At 41.7% G+C, this 21,404-nt stretch overlaps 1 protein-coding gene across 1 annotated transcript; it reads right to left on the bottom strand.

The window, feature by feature from the left end:
- LOC140728059 (tubulin alpha-1D chain-like) lies at window positions 1–17,478 on the bottom strand. The gene is made up of 4 exons (XM_073046202.1): window positions 17,229–17,478; window positions 6,651–6,873; window positions 4,674–4,822; window positions 1–1,279 (listed from the first exon to the last, which is right to left on the bottom strand). Exons 1-4 carry the CDS (start codon window positions 17,229–17,231, stop codon window positions 296–298), a joined length of 1,359 nt encoding a protein of 452 aa, XP_072902303.1. The 5' UTR covers window positions 17,232–17,478; the 3' UTR covers window positions 1–295.
- Window positions 17,479–21,404: the final 3,926 nt, after the last annotated feature.

Genomic DNA, 21,404 nt, shown 5'->3' with positions numbered 1-21,404 from the left:
CAGTTTGCAATATTATTTTATTGACAATTATTAAAATTACAAATAGTTTTTATTGATTAAACCAGGTAATATCAATTTCATGAAGAAATTTATGTTAAAGAAAAATAGGGATTTATGAAGCTTGCACTAAAACAGATCAAGCAGTAATGAGAAAGAACAAATGTAGTCAACTTTCTTTGCCTTTTCACTTTTCATTTTTCGTAGGAATGCTAGAGACCAAAGGCCTTTTCTTTCAAAACTCAAGTTTAATCACATCAGATTATTAATCACAAATGTTAACACCATTTGGATTACACTAATACTCCTCTCCTTCTTCTGCCTCTCCTTCCCCTTCCATAGTCTCAGTTCCAACCTCTTCATAGTCCTTCTCCAAAGCTGCCATATCTTCCCGGGCCTCGGAGAACTCCCCTTCCTCCATCCCCTCCCCCACATACCAATGCACAAATGCGCGCTTGGCATACATTAGGTCGAACTTGTGGTCAAGGCGAGCCCAGGCTTCAGCAATAGCGGTGGTGTTGCTCAGCATACAGACTGCACGCTGCACCTTGGCCAGGTCACCACCGGGCACCACAGTAGGAGGCTGGTAGTTGATGCCAACCTTGAAACCAGTGGGGCACCAGTCAACAAACTGGATAGTGCGCTTGGTCTTAATAGTGGCGATGGCAGCATTGACATCTTTTGGCACCACATCACCCCGGTAAAGCAGACAACAAGCCATGTACTTGCCATGGCGAGGGTCACACTTCACCATCTGGTTTGCTGGCTCAAAGCAGGCATTGGTGATCTCAGCCACAGACAGTTGTTCATGGTAAGCCTTCTCAGCTGAGATCACAGGGGCATAGGTAGCCAGAGGGAAGTGGATACGTGGGTATGGGACTAAATTGGTCTGGAACTCTGTCAGATCAACATTCAGGGCACCGTCAAAGCGGAGAGAGGCTGTGATGGACGATACAATCTGACCAATGAGGCGATTCAGATTGGTGTAGGTTGGGCGCTCTATGTCCAGGTTTCTCCGGCAGATGTCATAGATGGCCTCATTGTCCACCATGAAGGCGCAGTCTGAATGCTCTAGGGTGGTGTGGGTGGTCAGGATAGAGTTGTAGGGTTCAACCACTGCGGTGGAGATCTGAGGAGCTGGGTAGATGGAGAACTCCAGCTTGGACTTCTTGCCGTAATCCACAGAGAGACGTTCCATCAGCAGAGAGGTGAAACCAGAGCCAGTGCCTCCGCCAAAACTGTGGAAGATGAGGAATCCTTGGAGTCCTGTGCACTGGTCAGCCTGTGAATGAAATTAATAGGTTTAGCCATGTAAACATGGAGCAGAATCAGGTTATTTGGCCCATTGAGTCTACTCCGCCATTCCTTCATGGCTGATTTATTATCACTCTCAACCTCATTCTCCTGCCTTCTCCCCATAACCTGTGATGCCCTTACTAAGCAACAACCTATCAATCTTCATTTTAAATACCTGAGTATCCAATGACTTAGCCTCTACAACCATCTGTGGCAATGAATTCCACAGATTCACCATATTCTGGTGAACAAAATTCCTCTTTATCTCTGTTCTAAAGGGACAGCCCTCTATTCTGTTACCTCTGGCCCCAGACTCTCCTCTCCATGTCCACTCTATCTAAGCCTTTCAATATTCTATAGGTTTCAATAAGTTCCTTCCTCAATCTTAACTTGGTGTTCTAGGAAATAAAACCAAATAACATAAGAGAGGACTTTCTTCAATAACACTCATTCACATCATCCTATCAAGAAAGGCTAAAAGAATTAGAATTTAACACTCCTAGATATAATAGCATTGATGTATCAAGGTTATGGAATATTAACAAGATTAGATTAATATCAGAAAGTTCAAAATCTTTGGCGAATTTCTAAATGCTCTCACAGTTAAGCTGATAAAATAAATAATTTTAAGGTGCTAAATAAATACTGGAGGACAAGAATCAATGCAACAATTGATGTCCTCATCTGTGTATGTTTTTATGATTCTAAGTTCTAATTATGTTGAATAAGGTAGATCAGGTATAAAGTTCTACGCTGTCCAAGTTCACGTCCAGGTCACTTAAAAACAGAGAGATTAAGAGCAGGATTAGCCACTTGGCCTGCTGAACCTTTTTCACCTTTCAATATAATTATGAAAATAGAACCTAGAACACAGGATGGTTCCTTTGGCCCATGATATTGTGCTGCCTTTTTAACTAGATCCAAGTTGCTGTGCAAGCTGTGAGGGTGCTTAGTAAGACATATTGTGTGTTGGTCTCCATTAGTTGGGAGATTGATTTCAAGTTGCATAGGGTGATATTGCTGCGCTATAAAACCCTGGTAAGATCACACTTGGAATATTGTATTCAGTTCTGGTCCCTCATTATAGGAAGGATGTGAAAGCTTTAGAGAGGGTGATGAGGAGATTCACCAGGATGCTGTCTGGATTGGAGAGCATGTCTTATAGGAGTGAGCTAGGGCTTTTCTCTTTGGAGCAAAGGAGTATGAGAGGTGACTTGATAGAGATTTACCAGATAAGAGGCATAATTTAGGTGGACAGTCAGAGTTACTTTCCCAAGGCAGAAATGTCTAATATGAGGGGCATTATTTTATAGTGGAAATTATATGGGAGATGTTAGAGATACAGTTTTACACAAAGAAAGCTGCTGGGGGTGGTGATAGATGCAGATACATCAGGAACATTTTAGAAACTCTTAGATAGACACATAGATGAAAGAAAAAAATGGAGGGCTATGTGGGCAAGAAAAGTTATATTGATCTTAGAGCAGTTAAAAGGTTGGCAAAACATTGTGGGCTGTAGGGCCTGTACTGTTCTATGTTCTTCTATATTTGATTTAACCTCTCCTCATATGATGGCCCAGTCATCACAGGAATCTGTGGTAAACCTTTGCTGCATTACTTTAATAGGATGTACTTCCTTTCTAATATGCTTGTATGTGTATGTTGCTATGATTACCAGTTAAAAGTCTTTGATAGTTACTTTGGTTCATCCTTTAAGTTTGGAGACTAGAAGAGCACACAATGAATGGCTTCACCAAGGCTCTCTTCCATTGTAACAACTTAGCCTTGCTCCTGTATTTAATGTCTCTGGTTATGCTTGGGTTGGAAGTGTATTCGCTGTAATGACAAACTTTGATTGTTTTCTCTGGGGCATTGGAGTTTGAGGGGCAACAGCTTTCTGGAGGACAGAAAGGGTAGATATTCAGAGTCTATTTCACAGGATGGAAATGTCATTAGGAGCATAGATGGAGTGAATGCTCTTAGTCTTTTCTCCAAGGTTAGGGAATCAAGAACTAAAGGGCATTGGGTAAAGTTGAGAGGGGAAAATTCAATATATTTATTTTTAATATATATATTATTTAGAGATACAACACGGTAACAGGCCCTTCCAGTTCAACGAGCCTGTGCTGCCCAATTACACCATGTGACCAATTAACCTACTAACCTATACATCTTTGAAATATAGGAGGAAACCAGAGCACTCAGAAAAATTGCTCGTGGACACAGAGAAATCATTCAAACTCCTTACAGACAGCAGTGGAATTGAACTACAGCTGATGCTGTAATAGTGTTATGCTAACTACTATGCCACTGCACCTCGCCCCCCCCCCCCCCAAGTTTAATCAGATAGGGGGATCTCAAAAAAGTAACATCCATTAAAGATCCGCACCATCTCAGAGCTACCATCGGGCAGAAGGATCAGAATCCTAAAGTCCCACACCATCAGGTTCAATAAAACTTCTTCCCTTCAACCATTCATCTCTTGGACCAACCAGAACAACACTAAACACTAGGGTATAACTTCTCTTTCAACATTTGAGAAGTTTGGATGAAATCGTAGAGGGCTATGGGCCGGGTGCAGGTTGACGGGACTAGGCAGAACAATAGTTTGTCATGAACTAAATAGGCTGAAGGGCCTGTTCTGTGCTATAGTGCACTCTGACTCTATAACATTATGACCACTTTGATAACTTTGCATTGAAATGGTTTTTGAATTTTCCACCTACACCCCCCCCCCCCCCTGCTCCCAGAGAATTGTGGATTTGTGGATTTATTCATTAGACAATGAAACATGGGAGCAGAATTATGCTATTTGGCCTGTTGAGTCTGCTCCACCATTCCATTATTGCTGCTTTATTATCCCTCTCAGCCCCATTCTCCCCTTAACCTTTAATGTCCTTAGTAATCAAGAACCTATTAACTTCCACTTTAAATATACCCAATGACTTGGCCTTCACTACTGTCTATGGCAATGAATTCCACAGATTCACCACCATCTGGTTAAAGAAATTCCCCCTTCTGTGCTCAAAAGGGATGTCCTTGGACTCTGATGTAGTGACCTCTAGTCTAGACTCCCTCACTATAGGAAACATTCTCCCCACATCCACTCTATCTAAGTCTTTTAATATCTGATAGGTTTCAATGAGATTCCCGCCTCATTCTTTTAAACTTCAGTGAGCACAGGCCCAGAGCCATCAAATGCTCCTCGTACATTAACCCTTTTACTCCTAGAATGAGTTTTATGAGCCTCCTCTGGACTCTCTCCAAAGCTAGCACATCCTTTCTTAGATAAGATATCACACTTGGGCAATCTAAAGTTATGAGATGTGTTAAATTTATGTGATTCTTTTTAGCAGTTCAAATGCTGAGTGCATTCTCACCAGTTTGCGAAGTCTGTCCAGAACCAAATCGATCAGCTCCTTGCCAATGGTGTAGTGCCCACGGGCGTAATTGTTAGCAGCATCTTCCTTGCCAGTGATGAGCTGCTCGGGGTGGAACAACTGACGATAGGTACCAGTGCGAACCTCATCTACAATTCATATATACAAGGTTAATTTACTTAAGGAAGGTTGTAATAGTAAATCATAGGTTTGTACTTGCATGTGGGTTCTTTAGTTTAACATGCTGAAGTCCAGGGAAAATTTCCATCTGAAAGTAAATTTATACAGCTATTTACACTCAGTGGCCACTTCATTCTGATGTTTGGTTTGAACAACAAGTGAACCTCTTGATCATGTCTTCATTCTTTTATGCATTGTGTTGCTGTCACATGATTGATTGGATATTTGCATTAATAAGAAGGTGTGCAGATGTACCTAATAAAGTGGCTTTTGACTGTATATCTGAAGCTTGGGAACAATCAAATTAGTAACTTGTCTCAAATTATGTATGTTATTAACTTGGTAGTAAGATTAATAATTAAGTTTAGCTTTATTTGTCACCTGTACATGGAGATGTACATTGCAATGTATCATTTGTGTTAAAACAGTGGGGAATGTGCTGGGCAGCCCACAAGTGTTGCCATGCTGCCAGCTCCAACATAACATGTCCACAACTTACTAACCATAACCCTAACTGTATGTTTTGGAATGTGTGAGGAAACCAGAGCACCCAGAGGAAACCCACATGGTAACACAGAGAATGTAAAAACTCCTTACAGACAGTGGAAGGGAATAGAACTCCAATCTTACTGCTGGCACTGTAAAGCGATGTGCTAACTGCTAAGCTACCGTACTACCACTTCAACTGAGGTCCCTGGCAGTAGAATTTGAATTCATCGAACCACCTTCCTAACTAAGGTATTTAAGATAATTAAGGAGCTTAATGGAATAAATTGAGAATAAAAAATATTTCTGGTGATAGATTGGCGGGGGTGGAGGTTGTTTACAACAAGAAGGAAATTATTTAATAGTACGCTGATAAAAGCAATAATTCTTCACACAAGAGGCAGTGGAAACCTGGAGCTCATCAGCTGTCATCAGACATTACTTTTGACACCCCATCCAGGGTTAAAGAAACTTTGGAGAATAGAGGTTTATTAAAAATGTAAACATTAAAATGAATAGGGTTTCATTGGTGAGGATTACATGACTATTGATTTATTCAAAGTACACATACAAAATACAAAATAGATACTGCCTGAGAGGAATAACAGTTGATGTTTCGGACTGCCACCCTTCATCAAGACTGGAAAGGAAGGGGGAAGAAGCCAGATTAAGGAGGTGGGGGAAGAGGAAGGAGTACAAGCTGGACGGTGATAGGTGAACACAGGTGGGTGGGGGAAGGGGGATGAAGTAAGAAGCTGGGTGGTGATAGGTGGAAAAGCTAAAGGACTGAGGAAGAAGGAATCTGATAGGAGAGGAGAGTGGACTATGGGAGATGGGAAAAGAGAAGGGGCATCAGCGAGAGGTAATAAGCAGGCGAAAAGAAGAGGTAGTAGGGGAGCTAGAGTGAAGAATGGAAGAAGAGGGTATGGGGAGGGAGAAAAATTAACATAAGTGAGAGAAATTGATGTTCACGCCGTCAGGTTGGGGCTACCCAGACGGAATATGAGGTGTTACTCCTCCAACTTGAGAGTGGCCTCATAAAGGCAGTAGAGGAGGCCATGGACCGACATGTTGGAAAGGGAATGGGGATTAGAATTAAAATAGTTAGCCATTGGAAATCCTGCTTGTGGATGGGCAAAAGCGCAATGGTTTTTAAGAGTTAGCAGGCTATAGTGTTGTATGTTTGGCTTTTTCCTCCTGTATGTCAAAGAGCAACACAACTGAAAATCTACAGTATTACAAGAAGAGAATTATGCCCTCTTTTATTTTGTGCAACACCTCTTCCACAGTGCATTCTTTCATTGACATTACCAATCACAGTTGGTTCTAGATCAACGAAGACAGCTCTTGGGACATGCTTCCCCGCTCCAGTCTCACTGAAGAAGGTGTTGAAGGAGTCGTCTCCACCTCCAATGGTCTTGTCACTAGGCATTTGTCCATCTGGCTGGATGCCATGCTCCAAGCAGTACAACTCCCAGCAAGCATTGCCCATCTGGACACCAGCCTGGCCAACATGGATGGAGATACATTCACGCTGTAGGGAAAAGAAAATGATTAGTACAAAACACAACTTGGAAAGCCATAACTTTAGACGTTACAAGAGCAGCATGTCATACTATTTGTTCCTGATTAAGCACATACAACTTCACTCCCCTCAATACCAAGGTCCCAGTTGATTCCACAATCTATGGATTCACTTTTAAGGGCTCTGCAACTCCTGTTCTCAAAATTATTTATTACTCATTTATTGTTATTATTTTGTTTCTCTGTTTGTATTTGCACATTTTTGTTGTCTGTTGCACATTGATTGTTTGTCTTTGTGTGGTTTTTTATTGATTCTATTTTATTTCTTTGTATTTATTGTGAATACCCATAAGAAAATGAATCTTGGAGTAGTATATGGTGACCTGTGTAATTTGATTATAAATTTACTTTGAATTTTGAGGAAGAACAAGGTAAAACAATAACAGTAAACAGAATAGTTTTACAACTCCAAGTAGACAATAAGGTGCAAGGTCATAGTGAGGTAGATTGTGACATTGAGACCCACTTATCATAATAGGGTCACTTATCATTCAATGGTCTGATGGTTGTGAGGTAGCAGATACTCTTGACCCTGGTTGTACTTGCTTTCAGGCTTTTGTATGTTCCGCCCTATGAAGGAAGGGAGAAGAGAGAATGTCCATGGGTAGGTGGGATTTTTGATTATGTTGGCTGCTTTATTGAGGCAGTGAGAAGTGTAGACATAGAGTCTCTTGTGGTCACGGGATAGAGAGAATGCAGTGCAGTAACAAATAAAACACAGGAGACATGATGTGGTAGCTTGGGAGATCAAGAGTTAGGCATATGGAGCCTAGAAAAATAGAGGGCTATGTGCTAGGGAAATTCTAGACAGTCTCTAGAGTAGGTTACATGGTTGGCACAACATTGAGGGCCGAAGGGCCTACAATGTGCTGTAAATTTCACTGTTCTGTTCTAAGAGTTCAGGTATTATCGACTACAGCTCTGCCTTTAATACCATCATTCCAAATAAACTGATTCCTAAGCTCCAGAACCTGGGTCTTAGCGCTCAGATCTGCAGCTGGATCTTCAACTTCCTCACAAACAGGACCCAGGCTGTAAAAATAGGGGACAAGCTCTCCTCTACAATCACTCTGAGCACCGGTGCCCCACAAGGCTGTGTACTCAGCCCCCTGCTGTACTCACTGTACACCCATGATTGTGTAGCCAAGTTTCCATCAAACTCAATATATAAGTTTGCTGAAGACATCACAATTGTAGGCCGTATCTTGGGTAATGATGAGTCTGAGTACAGAGAGGGAATTAAGAACCTGGTGGCATGGTGCGAAGACAATAACCTATCCCTCATTGTCAGTAAGACGAAGGAATTGGTTGTTGACTTCAGAAGGAGTAGCGGACCGCACAACCCCATCTACATTGGTGGTGCGCAGGTGGAACAGGTCAAAAGCTTTAAGTTCCTCGGGGTGAATATCACAAATTACCTGACTTGGTCTAACCAAGCAGAGTCCACTGCCAAGAAGGCCCACCAGCGCCTTTACTTCCTGAAAAAGCTGAAGAAATTTGGCCTGTCCCCTAAAACCCTCACTAATTTTTATAGGTGCACCGTAGAAAGCATTCTTCTAGGGTGCATCACAACCTGGCATGGAAGTTGTCCTGTCCAAGACCAGAAGAAGCTGCAGAAGATCGTGAACACAATACACAAACACAGCACATCACACAAACCAATCTTCCATCCTTGGACTCACTGTACACCACACGCTGTTGGAGCAGTGCTGCCAGGATAATCAAGGACAAGACCCACCCAGCCAACACACTTTTTGTCCCACTTCCCTCCAGGAGAAGGTTCGGGAGCATGAAGATTTGTATGGCTAGATTTGGGAACAGCTTCTTTCCAACTGTGATAAGACTGCTGAACAGATCCTGACCCGGATCTAGGCCGTACCTTCCAAATATCTGGACCTGACTTGCACTACCTTACTTTCCCTTTTCTATTTTCTAATTATGATTTATAATTTGAATTTTTATTATATTCGATTTGTACTTCTGGGAGTGCGAAGTGCAGAAACAAATATCACTGTGATAATTGTATGCTCTAGTGTCAATTGTTTGGTGACAATGTATAATAGTATTTATCGTTGATATATGAGAGGACTGTTCAAAGGTCTGAAAGCAGTGGGACAAAAGCTGTCCTTGAGTCTGGTGGTTCATGCTCTGATGCTCTGTTCAGTTCAACAGGTGAGGGAAGAAAATAAAATGATCGAGGTAGGAGAGGGGCTAGGTTATGCTGGCTGATTTCCCAAGGCAGCAGGCAGTGGAGGTAGAGTCCATGTAGGCAGGTTTTGTGTGATGACTAGGCTGTGTTCTCAGCTCTGCAATTTCTTATGGTCTTGAGCAGATTGTGTGAGAATTTGTTAAGTGGTACATAATTGTGCCAAGGTTTACCTAAGGTAAACAAAGAAAATCTATAACTTGAGATTTTTTAGACGCTAGAAATCCAGAACCACACAGAGTGGAATAAGCAGTCAATGTTTTGGGCTGAGAGCTTTCATCGGGACTGGAAAGGAAAGGGGAAACGTCTATTTCCATTGGCAGATGGTGCAAGGGACACAGGTTTTTGAACAAGAGGTACAAATGAAATGTGAAAAGGGAGTTTCAGCATTCTCCCTTTGACTGTTGGTTTTCTTGAGGTTCAAAAACATATGGGTTAGTAGGTTAATTGGTCACATGGCTGAAAATGGGCAGCACAGACTCATTGAGGTGTGGTGTTTCCATACTACACCGTGATGCAGTCAATATACTCTCCACCACAGATCTATAGAAGTTTGTCAAGGTTTTAGATATCATGCCGAATCTTTACAAACTTTTAAAAAAGTAGAGGTGCTGCCATGCTTTCTTCATAATGACACTGGGCCCAGGACAGATCTTCTGAAATGATAACACTGAAGACCTTCTCTTCCTCTGATCCCCTCCTATGAGGACTGACATGGACCTCCAGTTTCCTCCTCCTGAAATCAATAATCAGCTCCTTGGTCTTGCTGACATTGAGTGAGAGGTTGTTGTTAGGGCACCTCTCAACCAGATTTTCAACCTCTCTCCTATATGCTGATTCATCACCACTTTTGATTGGGCCAGCAACAGTGGTATCATCAGCAAACTTAAATATGGCATTGGATCTGTGCTTAGCCACACAATCATAAGTATGACGTGAGCAGAGGTTAACATTGTGGTGTACCTGTGCTGATGGAGATTGTGGAGGAGATGTTGCCAATCCAAACTGACTAGGGTCTGCAAGTGAGGAAATCAAGAATCCAATTGCACAAGGAGATATTGAGGCCAAGGTCTTGAAGCTTATTGATTAGTTTTAAGGGGATGATGGTGTTGAATGCCAAGCTGTAGTCGATAAAAAGCATCCTGATATATATTATTACCCCTCAACCATAATGCTCTTGAACCAGTGGGGATAACTTCACTCACCTCATCACTGAACTGTTCTCACAACCTTTGGACTTACTTTCAAGGACCCTTCATCTCATGTTATCAATATTTATTGCTTATTATTTATTATTACTGTTATTTTTATTTTTTGCACAGTTTCTTTTCTTTTACACATTGTCCATATTTTTGGGTGCTGTCCTTCATTGATTCTGAAATGAATCTCAGGGTTGTATATGGTGATATATACATACACTTAAATAATAAATTTACTTTGAACATTGAACTTGAGCTGGAAGGGCCTGTTACCATGCTGTATCTGTCAATCTAAATCTAAAAGTACATTTTTTAAAACTGGCTGGTAATGATCTGGAACTCACTATAAATGAGGTCAATGGAAGCAGTGAAAAAGATTTCAAAATGGAATTGGACAGAAATTTTAAAACAAGGGGATGTGATTCCAGGATGAACAATTTCACCAAGAAATTTTATCTGGAGTATTGGCTATAGTTTGGTCTCCTTACTGGAAAAAAGTAAGATATATTTGCCATGGAGAAAAGGCAGTGAAGGTTCACTGCAAGGCAAAAAATGTCGAAGTTGAATGTCCAATGTTTGTGAGTCTATGAGTCCTGGAGGCCTGGGTTGGAGGACTATCTGTGTGTGTGCATGGGTGGTTTGGTAGTTGGGAGGGAGGAACAGGGCTTGTTTTGCTGTTGTTTAGTTGTTGTTGTTGTTGCTTGTGTTGTCCTCTGAACATGGTGGGCTGTGCTCAGCACATCCTTATGTTGTGCTGGTTTTAATGCAAAATGATGCATTTCACTGTGTACATGTGATAAGTAAATAAATGAATCTGAAACTGAGCTGAGTAGGAAATTCTTACAGGTCTGAACAGGTTAGGTGAAGGGAGAATGTTTCCCTTGGCTGCACTAAGGGGTTACTGTCTCCGAATAAAGTGGTGGGGCATCTAGATGTGAGATATGTAGAAACTTCTTTATATGATGAATGGCGGGTCTTTGGAATTAGCTGTTGAGTCCCAGTTGAGAACAGCGATAGATAGGTTTCCAGAAATTAAGAAAGTTTAAGGATATGAGATTGTGCAGAAAATAGAAGCAGAGGTGGAAAATGAGCTGTTACCTTGATGAATGACAGAACAGACTTAAAGCACCAGATGTCTGCTCCTTTTCCTATTTCTCATGCATTCTTATGCATTCACTGTACCTCAGTACACATGACAATAATAAATCAATTACTAATTCCCATGTTGAAGGAAGTAAACTTGCAGGGCCACAGAGATAGAGAGGGTACTTGGGACTAACTGGATATAGAGAGGTGGCAAAGTGGTCTAATGCCCCTGTGAGAATGGAAAGGGAAAAGAGAGACTGATCCTAGCATCTGGAATCGATTTGAACTCAGATTCCTGTCAGTAATATCAAGTAAACTTTTCTTTTTGCTGCACTGCAGCAGTTGGGAAGACTCTATAACCTGTAGTCAAAACAGCCCTACACATCACCAGCCCCAGCTTCCTCACCATCAAGGATGTATAAATAGAAAGATGCTGAAAAAGGGCCAGTAACATCATGAAGGATCTGACCAACCCTGCTCATGGACTGATTGTCACACGCCCGTCAGTGAGGAGGTTACAGAGCATCCACACCAGGACTGCCAGACTCAGAAACAGTTCCTTTCCCCAAGCAGTAGAGCTGATCAACATCTCCACCTACTAACCCATCCCTCCACACCCCTAATCACCATTACTATCAGTCATCTCATGTACAGACACTCCTGTGCCTAACAATACTTTATGGACATACAATCAGTCTATGTATATATTCTATCTTCGTGTTTATATTTATTGTATTTTGTATTATTGCGTATTTTATTGGGTTTTTCTGTGCTATATCAGATCTGGAGTGACAATTATTTCAGTCTCCTTTACACTTGTGTACTGGAAATGACATTAAACAATCTTGAACTTTTTTGTATGACTGCACAACTTGAATTTCTTCTGCCAAAGGAAATCTTGAAAATTCCAAGATATCTAAATGGGTGCAGTTATTCTCTGCCACATAAATTTTAATGATTTGCAAGATCCCAAGGTGCTTGAACTTGAAGTTGCTGTTCAAGTTCCCTTACCTCCATTTCAATGCCCTTTTTAACCTTCTCCTTTCAAATAAAATTGCATTCCCTGCGCAGACTGCACTTTACAAGCTATCAGTTTTAACATGTGTCAAAACATCTTTTATTCAATTGATGGAGATTTGAGAGAGGTGTATAAAAATGTAAGTGGTATAGACAAGGAGAATGTAAGCATGCTCTTTCCACTGAGGTTTGGTGAGACAAGAATGAGACGTAATCAAAGTTCAAAGTAAATTTCATTATCAAAATACGTATATGTCACCATTTATTACCCTGAGATTCATTTTCTTGCAGTCATTCACAATAGAATTAAGAAGTACAAAAGAGTCAATGAAAATCTACATAGAGTCTGCCAAATCGTGCAGTTACAAAAAGAAACAAGTTATAATACAAACAAACAAACAAACCAAAAAAAAACAGAGAACATGAGTTGTGAAATTGAGTCCATAGGTTGTGTTCAATGATCACTTCAGTGTTGTACATGAAAATGTCCATGCTGTTTCAAAAGCCTGATGGTTGTAAGGTAATAGCTGTTGCTCAACCTGGTGGTGTGGGACCTATGGCTCCTCTACCTCCTTCCAGATGGTAGCAGAGAGAAGAGAGCATATCTTGGTTTGTGTCCATGATGATAGATGCTGCTTTCTTGTAGCAGCATTCTTTGTAGATGTGTTCAATGGTGGGGAAGGCTTTTCCTGTGATTAACTGTTCTGCATTCACCACTTTTGTAGGCTTTTCTTGGACACTGGTGTTTCCATACACACCATGAATAACCAGTCAGGATACTCTCCACTGTGCATCTATAGAAGTTTGTCAGAGTTTTCAGTCATGGGTTAAGGATGAAATGAGAAATGTTTAGGGGAACATGAGGGGGATCATCTTCACTCTGAAGGTGGTACGAGTGTGGAATGAGTTCCCAGTGGAAGTGGAGGATTCAGGTTTGATTGTAACATTTAAGCAAAATTTAGATAGGTATGTGGGTGGTAGAGGTATAGCCCAGGTGGAGGTCGATGGGACCATGAAGAATAATAGCTCAGCATGGAATAGATGGGCCAAAGGTCTGTTTCTGTGCTGTAGTGCTCTACCTATGATGATTTGGCTGATGGTGTGGGCTACTCAACGCTTCAAGTCTGCTCCACTATTGCATGTCTTGAGACTGATTGCAACCTCAACTTCCCATTCCTGTCTATCCTGGTAAATTTTCATTCCATTGTTTATCAGGGTGTACAAAATGATAGAGGCATAGATTGAGTGGACAACCAGAAACTTATTTCTAGGGTGGAAATGGATAAAAGGAGGGGGACATAATTGTAAGGTGATTGGAGGAAAATATAGCGGTGATGTCAGAAATATTTTTTTTAACACAGAGTGCTGAGTTTGTGGAATGTGCTGTCAGGATTGATGGTTGAGCCAAATACATTACGAAGATTTAGAAGCTCTTAGATAGGCACATGGATGGTAGAGAATTGGAAGGTTATGTGGGAAGGAAGGGTTAGATTGATCTTGGATTAAGTTAAATGGTCAGCGCAACATTGTAGGCTGAAGGGCCCATACTATGCTGTACTCTTCTAGTTCTATATTCTATGTTGGGATAAACCAATAATTTTAAATGTGCTATCAGAGAGGATTTGTTATGCCCACAACAGAAGCAAACTCCTTTGCAGAATACAGGAAACCGACCACTTGGATTGAAGATAGAGCAAATAAACAGCAGCTCACTGAAGTTTAACTCTTGTTTGTCCCTCAGACTCTGCCCCCTTTCAAGCAAAGTATTCAATTATACCATGGCTGACTTAATGGTAACATAGCAACAGTCCCAGGCAGACAACGTTGGCATCTAGCCTAACATTCTCTTGGTGCACGTCCAATAACCCTTGATTCTGCGTACTGTCAAGCTGTCTATCTGGTCCCTTGGAAACCCATTGCTGATGTATTGTTCCAGTACCAGAGTCGGCAGTGTGATCTATGCACTTAATCTGCAAAGAATCTCAAATATGAATTCATATTCCATCTATACGTATGTTAAATTAGACACAGCAAAGAAAAATGCAAGAGATTCTGCAGATGCTGGAAATCCTGAGTCACACACACACACACACACACACACACACACACACGCACACACACACACGTACGTGTTGGAGGAACTCAGCGAGTCAGGCAGCATTGATGGAGGAGCATCAGGACTGGAAAGGAAGGGGGCAGAAGCCAGAATAAGGTGGTGAGGGGAGGAGCTGGTCATAGACCAGGTGAAGGGGGAGGTGTGTGGGGGGGGGGGGCGGGGGTGGGGATGGTGAGAAGCTGGGAGGTGATAGAGGAAAGGAAGAACAATAGGAACCAGAGGGAGGTGATGAGCAGCTGAGGGTAGAGAAAGGAGAGAGAGGAATTAGAATGAAAAATGGAAAAAGAGAGAAGGGTGAGGGGAAAGAAATTACCAGAGAAATCAAGAATTAACTGGGCAGAGAACCATCAAATATAAATACCCCAGGTGCAAAGACTCAGACCGCTCAGGTTTAGCAAGTCATAGATTCTCTGAGACACACTAGCAGTCCCCAGCCAAGTAGAACAATAAGAAATTACAGGTAATGGAACTGTAAGCCCAGGCAACAAAAAGGCTGGTCAACAGAATCTCCAGGCAATGAGCAACCTGGTGCCAAAAACTCCCCTAGCAACAAGTCTCCCAGGCAACGAACAACTATAGACAGAGGAACTCCTAGACTACATTAGGAAGGACCATAGCACTGAGACTGCCTAGGCGGTGACATTCAAACCTAGACATATGTAAAAGAACAGTTTATCTTAGAGCATGGTTTCCAATGCCTAAAGAGAGCCAGTGGTAAAAATTGTACTCTCCTGCTGAAAATTCCCACCTCCACCAGTCCTCTACCCCACACCTGATCTTTCATCACACAACATACTGAGAGATAAGCTGGGGTGCAGGACTTGTCAGACTAGCCTGATATCTTCAGTTATGCATGTGACATTGAGCACACTGCCTAGATGTGAATATTTTACTTTCTACTACTTGAATTGAACATTCTAATTTTCATTTTGCGTACCTCTCCTACACTCTGTGGCCACTTTATTAGGTATACCCGTTTGCCTGCACATTAATGTGAATATCTAATCAGCCAATCAAATATAGCAACTCAATGCACAAAGGCATGTAGATATAGTAAAGAGATTCAGTGGTTGTTTAGACTAAACATTAGAATGGGGAAGATATGTGATCTAAGTGATTTTGACTATGAATGGTAGTGCCAGATGGGACAGTTTGAGTATCTCAGAAACAGTTGATATCCTGGAATTTTCAAGCACAACAGTCTCGAGAACTTGCAGAGAATGGTGCAAAAAACTTTTTAAAAAAATACCAGTGAACAGCAGTTTGGTGAGTGAAAACGCCTTGTTAGTGAGAGAGGTCAGAGGAGAATGGCCAAACAGGTTCATGTCAACAGGAAGGCAGCAGTAACTAAAATAACCACACATTACGACAGTGGTGTGCAGAAGAGCATCTCTGAGTGCACAACACATTGGACTTTGAAGTGACAAACAAGAGAAAATCTGCAGATGCTGGAAATCTAAGCGACACATACAAAATGCTGGAGGAACTCAGCAGGCCAGGCAGCATCTGTGGAAAAAAGTACAGTTGATGTTTCGGCCCAAAATGTAGGCTGTACTCTTTTCCTAGATGCTGCCTGGCCTGCTGAGTTCCTCCAGCATTTTGTGTGTGTTGCTTAAGCTGTCATGTCAACAGAAAAGGTCACTGGCTGCAGTCTACCATCACTGCAGGACTTCCAGCACAGAGAAACAGGAAGGAAACATCATTGCAGACACTACCCACCCAGCGAACTGCCTTTTCCAAAAACTCCCTTGTGGAAAACGTTAAAGGTCTAGTAAAACAAAAACTTCATGCCATCTTAAAAATGCCTTTCCCCAGGCAGCTAATCTGATTTCAGTTGGCCCCTGCGCCAACTTTAAACCACTTTTTATATAATGATGTTTACATTATCAATACATACTGGTATTTATTTGTGTACATTTTATTCCATATCTGTGCTAATGTTATTTTTATAGTTGTTTAATGTTGATATTTTTGTATGTAGAGCCCTGACAAATACACCAGTGAACTCCTGTCAATATAGGTGGCAAATAAAGTTGATCCTTGATGATATATTCTGATTTTTATATTTCCTACCCCATTTAAAAAAATCTCCTTCAGCACTACAACTCTCTGAAGCCTTGATCTCATCATTCCTCCTAATTATGGCCTTACCAACTTTGCCCCCCCCCCCCCCACCGCCACCTAGGCTCCAATCGCTGGACTTCCAGCACCCTCCTCTCCCCTTCTCTCTTTTTTTAAAGATTAGCTTTATTTGTCATATGCACATTGAAATATAATAAAATGCATCATTTGCATCAATGGCCGACACAGTTTGAGGATAGTGCTGGGGAAAGACCTTAAGTTCCACCACGTTTCCGGCACCAGCATAGCATGCCCACAAGTTACTAATCCATATGTCTCTGGAATATGGGAAGAACGTACAAACTCCTTGCAGACAATTGCAGGAATTGAACTCCAGTCACTGGCACTGTAAAGTGTTACACTAACTACTGCACTGTTTTCCCACCCTTTGTAACAGACTGACTAAAAACTTCCAGTCAAGCTCTTAATCACCTATCCTCTGCAGCTCTGTGTAAGATTTTTGCTTGATTACACTTGTGTAAGAAGCTTCTTTTACATTGAAAGCTCTATTTAAATACAAACTGTTGGGCAGTACTTATGCCTAAAGCCCATACACTCACCATGGTTATTGATCTTCAACAGTCCGACCTTCAGGAATCGACCAAGAAGTTCTTCAGCTGACTGAAGACTGTCTCCTTCCCCGGATTTATAGAAATGAAGCGACAAAGGGTTGCGAGGTGAAGCTCAGAGGTTTGTTGGTAGCAACCAACAGAGGCGTACGATTACTTTTCACAATCGACTCTCTCCAGGAGAGCAGTATTCAAGTTACCAACTCAGTCGCCAACACAACACACTTCCACAGACTCACAGGGCAGCCAAGGGACCAATCTCTTTGCGAGGAGAAGTTAGTTTAAACACAGTAGTTGCTGCAGGGTGGATCCATTGTGTTACAGCCCCACCTTTCCTCCAAACAGTCAGTTTACTTGCAGCTTGAATTTTATGCCTCAAGTACACAGCCTGTGCTTGCTTTCTTAACTCTTTATGTGCAGTGTCATTGCAGGAATAGGCTGGTACAATGCAAAAATGCGCAAGGGCAGCAGAATTTTAAGTTGATTGGAGAAAAGTATAAGGATAAATCTGAAACATAAGAGATTCTACAGATGTTAGAAATCCAGAGTACCACACACAAAATGCTGGAGGAACTCAGCAAGTCAGGCAGCATTTATGGAAAGGAATAAGTGTGGATGTTTTCGACTGAGACCCTTCTTCAGGTCCTGACAAAGGGTCTCAGTCTGAAACATGGGCTCTTTATTCATTTCTATAAATACTGCCTGACCTGCTGAGTTCCTCCAGCATTCTGTATGTGTTGCTATGGGGCAAAGTCAGAGATAGGTTTTTTACATATATAATGGTGAGTTCATTGGAACACCATGCCAGGGGTGCTGGTAGAGGCATGTATGTTAGGGATGTTTAAGAGAGGCACATGGATGGTAGAAAAATAGAGGGCTATGTAGAAGGGAAGGGTTTAATTGATCTTAAAAGATTGCCACAACATCATGGGCAGAAGGGCCTAGACTGTGCTGTTATGTTCTATGTGTCACGTTAGAAATGAGATGTTAAATCAAAGATTTATCTGCTCTCCCAGGAAGACGCAATAGATCTGAGAGCACTAAGAACAAGGTATTGGCCAAAGTTTACACAAAACCATAATCCATTGAGCAAATGGTTCAAAGTTGAGTTTATTGTTACCTGTACCAGTACATGTATACACAAGGTGTAATAAAAAAAACTTACTTGGAGGTACATAACATCAGTTAAGCAGCAGTGACAAGAAGCACATAAGTTAAACTTAATTATCCACATAACCCACACAAAATGCTGGTGGAATGCAGCAGGCCAGGCAGCATCTATAGGAAGAAGCACTGTCAACGTTTCGGGCCAAGACCCTTCGTGAGGACTAACTGAAAGAAAAGATAGTAAGAGATTTGAGAGGGGGAGGGGGAAATGCAAAATGATAGGAGAAGACAGGACGGGGTGGGGTGAAGCTAAGAGCTGGAAAGGTGATTGGCAAAAGGGATACAGAGCTGGGGAAGGTTTCCCTAGTGCTCCTTCCTATAGATGCTGCCCGGCCTGCTGCGTTCAACCAGCATTTTGTGTGTGTTGCTTGAATTTCCAGCATCTGCAGATTTCCTTGTGTTTGTGTCAATTATCCACATATTTTACAAGAAAATGCCATTATAGCAAAGAAAATCCATTTTAATGAAAAGTATTGCTAAACTGTAGTGATTGGGGTTCTAATGGTTGTTTCAAGAACCAAACAAATCACCTGGTCTCCTTGCCGTTGTGGGAACTCCCTGTGTACAGATATCTACCTTGTTTTCTCTATCACAACAGTAACTAGTATATAATTAGCACAGAGTATGCGAAAGGGGATGTGTAAATGAGAGAAAAAAATTAGGTTCCGTATAAAGTTGGTGATGATGGTTGTGAGCTCCTCACTGCTCACTTGTTGCCAGGGAGGTCTGGGTTTGTTTACAGTAGGTATAGAAACCATAGAAAGCTCTGTACTAACACAGTTCTAAAATGCGCAATAGATCAACATGAGAAATGCAGGGTATTGTGTAGAGTACTTCTCCTATCCTACCCAGTCCTCTTTTCTCTCTATCTTCTTATGAAATAATGTTTTTTCTAGGGTTCCTGTGTCTTTTCCCCAAGGTTGAAATGTCTAATACTGGAGGGCACACATTTAAGGTGTGGAGGGCAATTTCAAAGGAGATATCAGATGCAAAATGTTTACACAGAGTGGTGGGTGCTGGAATGCACTGCCTGGGGTGCTGGTAGAGGCAGATACGTTAGGCATTTTTAAGAGATGTTCAGATTGACACATGAATGTGAGGGAAATGGAAGGATATGGACATTGTGTAGTTTAGTTGGCATTTGATTACTACTTTATTTGGTTTGGCACAATATTGTGGGCCGAAGGGCCTGTTCCTGTGCTGTTCTCTGTTCTGTTACTAACAGGTATAGCAAGTAGGATTGCTGCCTCATAGAGCCGTAGACCCAGATTCAATTCTGACCTCAGATACTATCCATGTGGAGTGTGCGCATTCTCCTTGTGACTGCATGAGTTTCCTCTGGGTGCTCTACTTGATCAAAGTAAGTTGATCCTAATAGGTAGATGAGTGGTAGAAACTGGTGGGAGATAGAACATATAGCACCCGAACAGGCTCTTCGGCCCACATTGTTGTGCTGAACTAAATAAATTAGTTATCAAATGTTAACTAACCTTTTCTGCTTACATAAATGTTTTCCAGTTTCCTCAAATTCATGCCTATCTAAACATCTCTCAAAAGCCCCTAATGTTTCTGCCTCTGCCATCACCCCAGGCAATGCATTATACTCTCTGTGTATAAAATTTGCCCCCACATCTCCTTTGAAGTTACCCCTTCTCACCTTAAATCTGTACCCTCTGGTATTAGACATTTCAACCCAGGGAAAAATACTGTCTGTCTGCTCTATCTATGTCTCTCCTAATTTTATAAAACTCAATCAGATTTCCCCTCAGCCTCCTGCAAGTTGAAGAGAGTGGGGGTGGGGGAGTGAAAGTTATGATTAATATAGGATTAGTGGGAATGGTTGGTTAATGGTCTGCATAGACTTGGAGGGCTGAATGAGCTGTTTCTATGCTGTATCTCTGTGAGTCCCGAACTCCACACCATATCCCAGCTTTCAGCTTCAGCTACTCTTCTGCTTCTCAAATTCAAGTTCAAGTTTATTGCCATTTGACTGTACAGATATACAATTAAATGAGACAACTTTGCTCAAGACAATGATGCATCTACAAAGCATACATCACACACAGTATATAAAACAAAATATTACCGCATATAAGTTAATAAAATGTGATTCAAAATGCATGTAGTGCAGAGCATAGGTAAACAGTTTGCTGTCCTGGTAACGAGATCTTGGTGGTAGCAGGGTACTCATTAATCTCACAGCCTAGGGGAGGAAACTGTTACGCGGTCTAGCAATCCTAGTTCTGATGCTCCTGTACCTCCTTCCTGAATGTAGCGGGTCAAAGAGATTGTGGGATGTGTGGTAAGGATCCTCATCAACGCATCAGGCTTTTTTGCCTCCAATTCCATGGATTAGTGCTTACCTACTGCCCATTACACCTCTGGTGCTTAGGGCAGCAATGAACATCCTCCATCTCTGGCAGTATTCAGGGCTTCCTTCATCATGTCAGCAGTTTCCTCCTGTGTGACTGTCAGAAGTGAAAACCAAGTCCTGGGTGGAGACTCAGGAATACCGTTGCACTCAGATGTAGAAGGATTTTTCATTGTTATTTCCATAACAATTTGGTTTTATCAGTGTGAGTTGTTAGCCCTGAAACAAACCTCCGAACCTGGAGGATCAGGGGACCACTCTTACCTTTTGACTTGTTTGGCATGGGTGACCCTGCCAAAAGCATAAAGCCCTGACTCCTGCCAACATAGCTTTCCAGGTCATTGAGGCACCAAGCCTCCAAACCCAATGAATGACAAGGTTGTGATCCTCTTGGAGGTTGGATTAGAGCAACACATGTAAAATGCTGGAGGAACCTAGCAGTTCAGGCAACATCTATGAAGAGGAATGAACATTTGACGTTTTGGGCTGAATCCCTTCATCAGGATTAGTTTAGCTTCTCAGAATCATAAGAGTTTTTTTGCAGGGAAATTGCCCCTTTGACTTAACTGGTCTATGCTGATCAACATTTCCATCTGAATTCATCCAATTTGTCCATGTTTGGCCTATAT

The sequence above is a fragment of the Hemitrygon akajei genome, chromosome 5 (genome assembly GCF_048418815.1).
Source record: "Hemitrygon akajei chromosome 5, sHemAka1.3, whole genome shotgun sequence".
Taxonomy (NCBI): domain Eukaryota; kingdom Metazoa; phylum Chordata; class Chondrichthyes; order Myliobatiformes; family Dasyatidae; genus Hemitrygon; species Hemitrygon akajei.
The sequence above is the reverse complement of the archived record's forward strand: the minus strand, read 5'-3'. Positions and strand labels throughout refer to the sequence as shown.